At 31.0% G+C, this 12,249-nt stretch overlaps 2 protein-coding genes across 2 annotated transcripts; one reads left to right on the forward strand and one right to left on the reverse strand.

Annotated features, from left to right (window-relative positions):
• The first annotated feature begins 6,637 nt into the window (after positions 1 to 6,637).
• On the forward strand, positions 6,638 to 7,482 carry LOC129915085 (putative nuclease HARBI1). The gene is made up of 3 exons (XM_055994545.1): positions 6,638 to 6,906; positions 6,967 to 7,292; positions 7,364 to 7,482. Exons 1-3 carry the CDS (start codon positions 6,773 to 6,775, stop codon positions 7,480 to 7,482), a joined length of 579 nt encoding a protein of 192 aa, XP_055850520.1. The 5' UTR covers positions 6,638 to 6,772.
• Positions 7,483 to 8,264: 782 nt separating this feature from the next.
• LOC129916247 (uncharacterized) lies at positions 8,265 to 9,384 on the reverse strand. The gene is made up of 3 exons (XM_055996090.1): positions 9,285 to 9,384; positions 9,023 to 9,212; positions 8,265 to 8,956 (listed from the first exon to the last, which is right to left on the reverse strand). Coding segments are annotated over exons 1-3 (834 nt in total). The 5' UTR covers positions 9,287 to 9,384; the 3' UTR covers positions 8,265 to 8,314.
• Between the last annotated feature and the right edge of the window lie 2,865 nt (positions 9,385 to 12,249).

Consider the following 12,249-nt stretch of genomic DNA (forward strand, 5'->3'; position numbering starts at 1 on the left):
ATAATAATTTTTATTTTTATTATTTTTTTCACCAAACTGTTTTATTAAACAGGCCTAATAGACGTTTTTTTCAAATACAAAACCTTTTAGTATGTCGCTATGTCACCATTTCACTATGTCTTCATGTAGTTTTGTCGCAATATCACTATGTTGCCATGTTACTATGTCGCTATGTCGCCTTGTCACCATCTCGTTAGGTTGCCATGTCGCTATGTTGCCATGTCGCTATGTTGCTATTTTGCCATGTCGCTATGTTGCCATGTCGCTATGTCACCATGTCGCTATGTCGCCATGTCGCCATGTCGCTATGTTGCCATGTCGCTATGTTGCCTTGTCGCTATGTCGCCTTGTCGCTGTGTCACCATGTCCCTATGTTACCAAGTCACTATACAATGTATAGTATAGTATACATTATCACTATGTCGCCATGTCGCTTATTTTTTTGGTCGTAGTTAATTTTTTTTGTACCCGGTAGGAAGAGTATATCATCAGATACCTAAATGGATTTTTCACTCAGGACTAAAATCTATCCAAGTATGCAACTCATTCTCAGGTTGTTTTTCATCCCACAAGTCGACGAAAAGGCATACAGCTTTTTGCCGTTTTTTAGTCGAGCCGTCCCGAAAAATGTGTTTAATTCGAAAGGAAGGAGTTTTAGTAATTTGGGGATAAGATATTTTAAAAAAATCGAAAGGAATTCTGTTAATTTTTCGAATAGAGAATAGGTCGCGGTGAGCCTTATTATTTGGCTATATTAGTACTTTGAAAAAAAAAAAAAAATAATAACAAGTATACACCATAGTGAACCGATTTTTTTCTTTCTTCGTGGCAACTCAATGAACACACCAGATCTAGTAGTTATTTATTGAATAATGGATGTAATAATTCGGTGAATATGATTTTTATGCAATTTTCTAATTTTAAAAGTTTGTGCTTAGTTGTACTACATCTAAAACGAATACATACCTGATTGGGAAATAGTAAGAGTTGTGAATACCATGGGTGGAATCAAATGAGGTAATAAAGTGATAGCTAGTCATTTTTCTGAAAATGAAATGCGATCAAAAAAATTCTTCATCTGTGTTAGGTGATAAATTGTCATGATTACGAGGGAATTAACGAAAATGACACACGTTTCTTCAAATTTGTATTCATAAACAATTTTCATAAATTCCGAAGAATTCGAATTCAGGAGACCCCTTAGCGTGAAATTTTACAAAAACCGCCCCAAACACAATTATTTTAAATGAAAAGTTATTATCAAGGAAAGTACATTAATTCTGAACTTTCCCTTCAACAAAAGAAATGTTTTGTTAACGTTTTTTTTTGCAATATAATTTACTAACCTCACACACATATCTCTATACTTATACTGAACCTAATTTTTCATTGTATATGTCTTTGCAAATACAATTTCTATCAATATGAGGAAACAAATTAACATTGAATCAGCAAATAGGTCACAGAGTCCAAATACTAAATTCAAATTCAAATTCATCCTCCCATGGAGAGATGACCTAAGCTAAGAGAGAATCAAACAAATACACGATATTATACGATTCCAATTTCATTTCCAAAAACCACTTCACCTAACGAACCATCCAGCTGCACATCCCATTGCCCATCCAGCATTCAGGCCCCCGTCCGTAATGCATATTATCCGAATCCATCTTACGAGAGAGAGGCAACGATGAAAACTCAAATTCGGGTCTGAATATTTGATTAGACTATGAGGATAAGTCTGTATGTAGGTAAATTTATACAAGTGTATTTGGAACATTAAGGAACACATCCAATCGAATGTTTGGTTTATGAGGCGAAGATTGGGCTAGCCTTTTCTATCCCATTCCATTCTACTCCACTCCATCATCTTACTATGGTGTAATCCTCCTCATTTCATGGAACTCAATTCGAGTGCAGAATGTGTATATGCTTACTGTATCCATATCTTTGTATTTGCTCTGGATCTCATTCCGAATTTATTCGTTCTTCAGTCCAATTATATTAACTAACAGCAGAACATACTGATCTATATAAATGTATATGTGTGTTATAAAGGCTCAGCAGGACTTTTGGTTTGAAAGCACGGCTGAAACACAAACACGTACGTACATAACTATAACCTACCTTTCCAAACACACAATCAACATATACTTCCTATATGATGGTCGATGATGAGCAGAATATCTATAACTATAAGAGAATTTGGGCAAAGGCCACATAGCAACTGACAAGGTAAGTCGGTCATTCGCACAGTCATCCTCATATATCTGGATGTACTTGTACATGTATATGTGCAATTCATTGTATCATAACTTAAATTTAGTTGATGCCATCTGTCATAGTTTGCTAAGAAGGATGAGGATGAGCTAAGAGAAATATCCCTACCCAGGGAAATATTGTTAATTGAAGCCTGAAATCCTGAAGTAGTTTTGTTGGCGAAATGATTTTGCTGATGTTGGTGAATTTTGATTCAAAATATTGTGTACATGTACTGTATAGTGTACATTCTACATGTGCATAAACAAAAAAAAAAAAAAAAAATGCTGTCCTGTAATTTCAGAATTATTTGTGTAAATTTAACGTAGTTTGGGAATTTGAATGTAGATGTAGATATGTTTTGTATAATACTTGTTTCCATTGAAAATCCATTTGAAAATAACTCATTGAAACCAAATGCTTCAGTGAAATTTACATTACATTATTTAAAAACGAAGATAGGAAGGATTTGCAAACATTACTAAAACACCTGATTTGTGATAACATCGAGAATATCGCCGACATATCCTAAATGGGGGAAGGGTATTTATGTGAGACAACAATGTGTTGTGGTGTGGGAGTGAATGAACCGCGTCCACTGGCCGCAATAATTGATCAATACACGGTTGAATAAATGTGAAAATATCGATCAGTAGCGTTGTGTAATTTTTTTTAAATCCTATCTGTTGATCTATATGATTCAAAAGGATACTATATAGAAGTGACATCGGAAAAAATAAGCAGGATTTAAGAATTACACGGTGTTACAAAAATGAGGTTCTAAAATATACGCGGGCGGAGACCTATCAGGTTTTGTAGAGCTAGTCGCACTGAATACGAAACGGTATTTGAAAATCCCCAAACACCCCCAAAATCTGGAGTTACGGGCAAAAAACGGTTTTTTGGACCTTCACCCATTGAAAAAATTCTAGCTTCGACAATTTTGTACCCATTTTCGATTTTTTTACAGTTTCTGATAGAAGACAAATATACCTTTTTAACAATGTATAAAACATGTAACTCGGTTAAACCACTTAGAATTTATAAGATGTCAAAGTTCAAAAATTCAATTTTTTTTGTCATTTGCCCAACTTCGGCATCAATTTAAAGTATATGTTTTCAAAACAACATGCTATTTAAAAAATATATTCTAAAACTATATCTATTTCCCAATTGATCGAGGTATTTTTTATGAAAATCACTTCAAAATTGGCTTAGAAAAAAAATTTTTCGATTTCAACCCAGATACAGAAATTCGAACTTTTAGGTATAGAACAAAAATGTTATTTCGGCACGTAGTAGGATAACTTGGGCGCCAGGATTTGATAACGGGTTTTTGTAGAGGAGCTCAATACAAACATTTTTTTTCTTTGGGAGGGGGATCTATCTCCCCCCGTTTAGGTGGGAGGGCTTTTTTAAAAAAAAAAATTATCAAAATAAAAAAAAATTATTAAAAAAACAACGGCAACACTTACAGTAATAAATGATACCATTTCCAAAAGGCAAAATTGTGCATTTGCTTCTAATTTTTAAATGAATATAATATTACCAATAGTTTTTGAAATAATCGATATCAAAGTTAAAAATAGGGGAAACAAATTTTTTAAAACTCATTTTATACTATTTTTGTCCAGACTGTGAATTTTAGTAAATTTATTACTTAGACAGAAAACTGCCTCGATTAATTCCTTATCGAACAGTGAAAACTATATGTTTCTATGTCTTCTAGTTTTTGAGAAAATTGAAAAATAAAAACAAATAAAAACAAAAAATATTTTGAAAAAATTAAAATCTGATAAAATAATTTTTCAATTTTTCCAAAAACTAGAAGACATAGAAACATATAGTTTTGACACATTGATAAGGAATCAATTGAGGCAGTTTTCTATGTGAGTAATTTTTTTATTTAAATTCACGGTCTGGACAAAAAAAGTATAAAATGAATTTTTAAAATTTTTTTTTCACCTATTTTTAACTTTGAAATCGATTATTTCAAAAACTATTGGTTATAATATATTGATTTAAAAAATAGAATTAAATGCACAATTTTGCCTTTCGGAAATGGTATCATTTATTACTGTAAGTGTTGCCGTTGTTTTTTAATAATTTTTTTTTATTTTGATAATTTTTTTTTAGAAAAATGCTCCTCTCGCCTAAACGGGGAGAGATAGACCCGCCTCCCAAAGAAAAAAATGTTTGTATTGAGCTTCTCTACAAAAACCCGTTATCAAATCCTGGCGCCCAAGTTATCCTACTACGTGCCGAAATAACATTTTTGTTCTATACCTAAAAGTTCGAATTTCTGTATCTGGGTTGAAATCGAAAAATTTTTTTTCTAAGCCAATTTTGAAGTGATTTTCATAAAAAATACCTCGATCAATTGGGAAATAGATATAGTTTTAGAATATATTTTTTAAATAGCATGTTGTTTTGAAAACATATACTTTAAATTGATGCCGAAGTTGGGCAAATGACAAAAAAAATTGAATTTTTGAACTTTGACATCTTATAAATTCTAAGTGGTTTAACCGAGTTACATGTTTTATACATTGTTAAAAAGGTATATTTGTCTTCTATCAGAAACTGTAAAAAAATCGAAAATGGGTAAAAATTGTCGAAGCTAGAATTTTTTCAATGGGTGAAGGTCAAAAAAACCGTTTTTTGCCCGTAACTCCAGATTTTGGGGGTGTTAGGGGATTTTCAAATACCGTTTCGTATTCAGTGCGACTAGCTCTACAAAACCTGATAGGTCTCCGCCCGCGTATATTTTGAGTGTTACACCGTGTTATCTTTAAGTTTTTGATTTTAATTTTTATTTGAAAGGATTTTGTTTTGTCTATGTTTATTTACTAACACAAATGACAAGAAAATGAACATTTTATTCAATTATTAAGTGCATGTGTTAGTATCTAATCCAAAGTTAAAATTCACATTATTGTCCAGGTGCACTGTGGCGTATACGTGCTTTTTTATTGTTTTTTTTTTTAAACCGCATATGCAAGAATAGGGAAAGACAAGACGGTTGAAGATGTTAGAAAATTTAGATTCATGCAATATATATGACCCATTATTTAATGTATTTTATAATGCTGAATGGAAAACGTGCACTCTAAAAAAGTTTATACCTAATGCTTTTTATGAAAATAATAACAATTTTTGAGTAGGAGTGAGAGGGATTAAAAGTAACAGGGGTAAAGGGCCCAACCCATAGAATCCGTTGCGTCCGTTCCGTCGAAGTTTTCAACTGATAGCTCGATAAAATACACACTTTCTTATGGGAAGCGACCCATAAGCGACGGATCGGACGGGGACGGATGGATTTGACGGAAGAAGTAGCCCAACTTTCTACTTTTTCATACGTCGTATCCTTTGACATTGGTTGTCAACAATAGACCAGTTCGATTTTCTGTTCTTGAGTGCACGCCGGGGAATTTCAGAATTAAGAACTGTGTTCTTTTCTTCTCCGATTTTATGAATTGTGAACTTTAATTGTTTATTTGTGAAGAAAATGTAATAAAAGTAACATTTAATGATATATCTAATCAATTTTATCAATTAAATACTCAAATTCTGTTGTAGAGTTCAATTTTACTATGCCAAAGTCATACCTACAACTCATAATTTGTTATGAAAAATTGTTTTTATCTGAAGAGCAAGTACCTACAGGAAATTTAGTCGTGCATTTTATTTTATTAAAAAAAAAGAACAACAATAATAGTTAAACATTTCTTGCATCAGAACTTCCTCTTAGTGCACATTCAGCGATAAAATATCGAAAACACCTTGGAATTTCAAGTGAGCTGTCAAAAAGCAATCCGTCATACGACGTATTTTATGGGTCAGCCCTTTCTGTCCCATCCTTCAACTTCAACGGATGGATTGACGGAACGGACGCAACGGATTCTATGGGTTGGGGCCTTAACGAATTGTGTATCGAGCTGTCAGTTGAAGACTTCGACGGAACGGACGCAACGGGTTCTATGGGTTAGGCCCTTTACGCATTACACTGAAGAACATAATTTGTATCTAGTGTCCGAGGTGATTCATGTTACTTACTTTTAAAATTAGTTGCCTTTTTTGTATTGTCTCCAGTCGGAGACCCTGCGTATCGGGGGCCCCGGGGCACGGCCCCAACTGCCCCAATGGTGTGTACGCCCCTGATTGTACTCGCAAACTCAATACAAATATTGGCGAAAAAAGCTTTAGTCATTAGTCTCTTCATCTGGAGAACAAGATGAGCAATATTTATTCCTTATTTGCTGTGAAAAATTTTCTTTTAAATGTTTCATTCATATGTAGAAACAAATGTTCACAAGGATCCTGGGGGGACATTCTGTATGGCGAAAGCGAACAAACGTTTTCGTTTGTGCGAACGATTTGCTTCATGTAACTTGAAAAACGAAAAAAATCGTTCGCGCGTGCGAAAGAAAATAAACGAAAGCATATTCATTGACGTTTCTTTTGTTTTTATGCCAAAATTTGACAAAAAAAATATTATTTATCATAATTTAAAATGTTGCGAGGATATTTGACGTTGTTTTTAAGTGATAGTGAAGAAAGTGACGATGGTTTTGTATCTCAGAACTTGAGAAATATAAGAAGAAATCTTCGAGATCATTCTGATCCATTTTCATTACCAGACCAAAAGTGAGTTCGAAAGATTTATATGTATTTATTAATATTGTATGTCATTGTATAAAATCCTAGCTTTATTCAACGATTCCGACTAAACAAAATAGCATTCAAGTATGTGCTGGATAATCTACACGTTAAAACAGGAAAACGAGCTACATATATTCCTCCAATTCTAAGACTGTGCTCTACCTTAGAGATATTGGGTGGAGGATGCTATCAATGGCTTGTTGGAAACGATTTCGCTTGCCCCCTTGCACAAAGCACTTTGTCCAAAGCATTTGACGAGTGCTTAAACGCATTGGAGGACCAATTTTGCGCGGAGTGGATTAAGTGGCCATCAGAATTCGAAGAAGATGAAACAAAACTTTATTTTTTTGATAAATACAAAATACCTGGAGGTAAGGGATTGATTGGGTTTAAAAGTTAACTCCATATGATTATGAATGATTGTTTATTTCTAACATTTTAGTAATCGGTTGCGTTGATGGTACCCATATAGGCTTACTTCGTCCCACTGCAAATGAAGAAATGTTCTTCAATAGAAAGGGCTTCCACAGTATAAATGCCATGATTGTAAGTAAAATTTAAGTTAGGCTTTTTGAATTCAAATCTTAATTTACTATTTTTAAAGATAAACGATCACAAATACCGAATAATGACAGTTTGTGCTCAGTACGGTGGTGCTTCTCACGATTCTTTTGTGTGGAATAGTTCACTAGCTAAAAGTCGACTTGAGTTGAAATTCAATCAATCAACCAGAAACAATTCCAAGTTACTAGGTAAGAAGTTCAATCGATGAAGGAACTTTTGAAAAATAAAAACATTTTAAGGTGATAGTGGGTATCCATTGGAACCTTGGCTTCTAACACCATATCGCAGATCCAAAAGACAGGATGAATTGAATTTTAATAGAATTCACGCCCAAGCTCGCAGTGTAAATGAGAGATGTATAGGCATTCTTAAAGGTATTATTCAACGGATTTTTTAGGTTTTGAAAGCCTTTATAACTTTCATTTGTTTTTAGGTAGATGGAGATGTTTACTACTTGAAAGAAAAAGTAGGTACAGTGCCATTAAGGTATCTAAATGCGTTAACGTATGCGCTGCACTGCACAATATTTGTATCCAATACAACGTTCCCGTGTTGGAACAAATTCACGAGGACGAAACACAATATCATTGGGATGCTGAAGACACCAATAGAATAACTTTAAAAAAAAGCAGAAAGAATAAGAGATCGAATAAAGCTTTTTTTGATACAAGCCTCGTAATACTAATCATAAACTATTAAATAAAAGAAAAGAAACAATAAATGAACACATAGTTAAATAAATTTATTATTATATAAGAAACATTTATAGGAACAAAGATTTAATCATCATAACGATAAGGAAAAAAAAAAGCATTAAGAAATTGGCACACTACGAATTGGTTTTTGAACCTAATTTCAACTCCTCGAGTTCATTTCTCCTTAATGCAATTTGTATCTCTTGCTCACGTAGATTTAACTTTTGTATCTGTAGATTAAGATTGTCTGCGGCTTGTTTCTTCAAGATGTTAATTTGATCTTGTTTGAGATCCCTGATTTCAATTAAAACGCCAATCAATTTTTGTTGAAATTCTTCACTAGAACTAGCAGAGTTCTTGAACAATTCCAGCCTGTCCGAACACCCGGATGAAGATGCCTTCTGAGTAGTTTTCGTATTTTTTTTCGGTTCTGGGACAATTGGAACATCATTCTCAACTTCAACTGAGTCATCTGAAGTATCAGACTCGCTTTCACTTAGAACGTTCTTCAGCAACTGTTCTACCTCATCTTCGATATTCATAGGCTCTTTTGAGGTTGACGGTTTTGTTGATGAATTTCTAACCGCTATTTCTCCACCAAAAGACTTCGCGTCAGTTATACCAAGTACTGCGGCTTTAATTTTGGCCAGCTCCGCAACAGCCTCCTCAAAAGGAGTAAGTTGTACTTCCTTATATGGACCACCGCCAGTTTTTTGCAACGAATTTTTATTTTTTGCCAGTTTTGTTTTTGCGCGATGCTTATAGTCTGCCCATGTCTGAAATTGAATGTTTAAAAATTATGAACATAGGTAAATACTTTTATGAAAATTAATATTAATTACCTTTTTCCAGGCTTTAATATTCTTAACAGGTGGACCATTTGAGTTTAAGATTTGGCAAAGCTCCTCCCAAAGTTTTTGGGAACTTTGTCTGCCCAAAGAACTCTCTGCTGGAGAGTTTGTAGCCATTGTTGGGTATTTCTTCATATACTCTAACATTGTTTCTCTTTGGGCTTGTGTTGTGTTTGAAGTCCTTGAATTGGAAAAAATATAAAAAAAATAATATATAATAACAATAAGAAGATTTATTTGTAGAAATACTTACATTTGGACGAAATTTATGCACACGAACAGCCTCTTTCTTTGAATTTATTATAAAAACAATAATTAATTTTTTCAAATTCAAAATCAAACGTCAAAATTTTTTGAATTTTTTCGGGTAGGTATGACACTTTTGAAATAATTTTGTTCATTAATCGATTAAAGTCGAAACAAAATTCGTTAAAATTCGAATCGTCATATTTTCTTTTACATATAATTTTTATATATAAATCCGTTAACAATAATGAATTTGTTCTTCAATTTATTTCAGTTTTACTTCATTTTTTTACTTCAAATCATGTATTTATTTTCGATAAAGCATACACTTTTTTTGTTTTGTTATCGATTTTGTATCGATTTCAGAAATGCCCTCATGCCTAGGACAACTAAATTTGACAGTCAAAAAATTTATTTTTTGACACTCATGCGACAAGAATTAAAAAAACGAAAAACGATACAGAATGTGAACTGCGACTATCGCACAATTTCTTTCGTTTTTGAAAAACGAAAGATTGCTTTCGTTTCGTTTTTTACAGAATGTGGCCCCTGTTCACTGGGGTCCGTTCAGTTATATTTTTGCATTGGCTGTGACTAATTTTTATATATTAAGATCTCTTCTTTTTGTTCCTACTACATGGGTTGAGTTTTTATTATGTATTGCAACAAAGGTGTATTTTATTTGGTATTGAAAAAACAGTGTGTTTTTTTTTAGAATACAAGTTTCTTGTTAAAAATTTAAAAAAAAGTTGTATTAAATATAAATAATGTTTTCTAAAACCAAAAAAAAATGGTTGACTTTAATTGTCGTTCTTGTTCTATGTTACAACTTCACTGAACCAAAAAGGTACATAAAATTAATGAATTCGTACATTAATTTAATGTAAAAATTCATGGCAAATGAGCCAATGTACAAATTCATTAAATTTAAGAATCTTTTTATGAACAAATTCATAAGGGAATGAATCTTTCTTAAAAATTAAGAATAAGTTCTTAAATTTTATGAATTTGTTCATAAACGAATTCGAAAATGTTTGAACATTTTAAGAAAAGTTTCTTAGATTTTAAGAAAAGTTTCTTACATTTTAAGATTATTTCTTGAATTTTATGATTTTTTTTCATAAATTTCGTAAAAATTTAAATGAAATGTTGCTTAAATTTTATGAAAAAAATAATAAAAACTATGAATTTTTCTTAAAGTTGTATGATTGTTTTCATAAAATATAATACGCTTTTCATTAAAATGTATGCATTTATTTATATAAATGCATATAATACATATGGTATGGTATATCCATTCCAAGCCTTTAATTTGTTCATAAAAAAATTTTATCCCAAACAAACAAACAGCAAAAGAAAACAACCCAAAATCTAAAACAAAAAAATGAAAATTGTTTTTAAAAATAAAAGAAATTATTAAGTTTAAACGTTATAAAAATGTTTTATTGATCATTATCACTATAAATTTCAGTATAAAGTTAAGTTTTAATTTAATTTTACTTTTTTAATAGATGCATCATCTGGAAAGATAGAAAAAAGATTGTATTAGTAAAATTAATATGTACTATTTGATTTAAAAAATTGAAATAGCTAGAAGGTTAAATTATCTTTTACCTTATTGTAATCGGCAGCATTAGACTATGGAGCTGAAAAAAAACAATACAAAATTGAATAAGTTGGGGAAAAATAAAAATATAAAGAATTTAGGTTGATAATATTAAGTTAAAACAAAATTTAAATATTTAGAGAAATAAAATAAAATTCAACACTTACCTACTAAATTCTATGTTTTGCTTTAGTTTGCAATGACAATTTCAAGTGTACAGGATTAGTTGAGAATCGCCTTTAAAATGGTTTTTATTTTGTGTCGATTTTTCCCCTTTGCCGGTCCAAAGTTGAAAATTACGTATGTGCCTCCTTATTTCACAAAAATATCAAATCACGATTTTTAATTTTAAAACATGCCCCTATAACAAAAAAAAAAATTAAAATATGTTTAATATATACCTAAAAGAAAGCAATTATTAACATTCTATGTTTTTATACTTATCTGAGGCAACGGAAACCACCAATATTTTACACTGTTAAATGTACTTATACTCTTCAAATTGCCTACGTTTATAATAAATATTGTCTTTTATTCACAAACTTTTATAACTTGTTTCGGCAACAACCGTCCACTTTGAATATCAGATTTTAAATTAAATCCTCAAAGAAATCTTTCTGAGGCATAGATTCAGAACAACAGTTATTATTTTATAGATTGATGAAAAAGTACACACACTTTAAGAAAATATACTTAAAAACTCAAAACGTAAGAATTTTTTCATAAATTATATGTATACTTTCATAATATTTAATGAATTAATTCTTAAATTTTGGAAAAATATGAATTTCTTACTTAAAAAGTATGAACAGATTCTTAAATTTTAACAATAAGTTCTTAATACCGAATACAGGATAACGGTAAAATATTCGTTATTTTTCGATTAATGAAAAAATACATTCATTTTAAGAAAAAGTACTTAAAACACACAAAATTAATTAACTTCTTACAACTGTAATTTTGAAAATTGATTTATCAATTTTAGAAGGGAAAAAAAGTCAATTTTAAAAATTATCTTAACTCAAAATACAACTGAATGGAAAATAATAGTGAATTTCGTTCATAAAAGTATGTCCGGATTCTAAGATTCAGTAAAATATTCTTTCGAATTGGGGCTAGAAGTTAATAAATTTATTCATTAACCTTCGTATTTGTTCAAAAAATTCATAAAAATATTTTCCATAGGAAATTTTTTATGAAAACTTATTCTTAAATTTTATGAATTGTTCTTAAAAATAATTTTAAGAATTCGTACTTTAATTTAATGAATATTTCTTAAAAATTTATGAATTTCGGTTTATGAACGAGATTCATAGTTTTTAAGAATAATAATTTTTTCAGTGTTGTCCCATTTGCGGGGTAAGTT

Source organism: Episyrphus balteatus, chromosome 3 (genome assembly GCF_945859705.1).
Source record: "Episyrphus balteatus chromosome 3, idEpiBalt1.1, whole genome shotgun sequence".
NCBI classification, from domain to species: Eukaryota; Metazoa; Arthropoda; class Insecta; order Diptera; family Syrphidae; genus Episyrphus; species Episyrphus balteatus.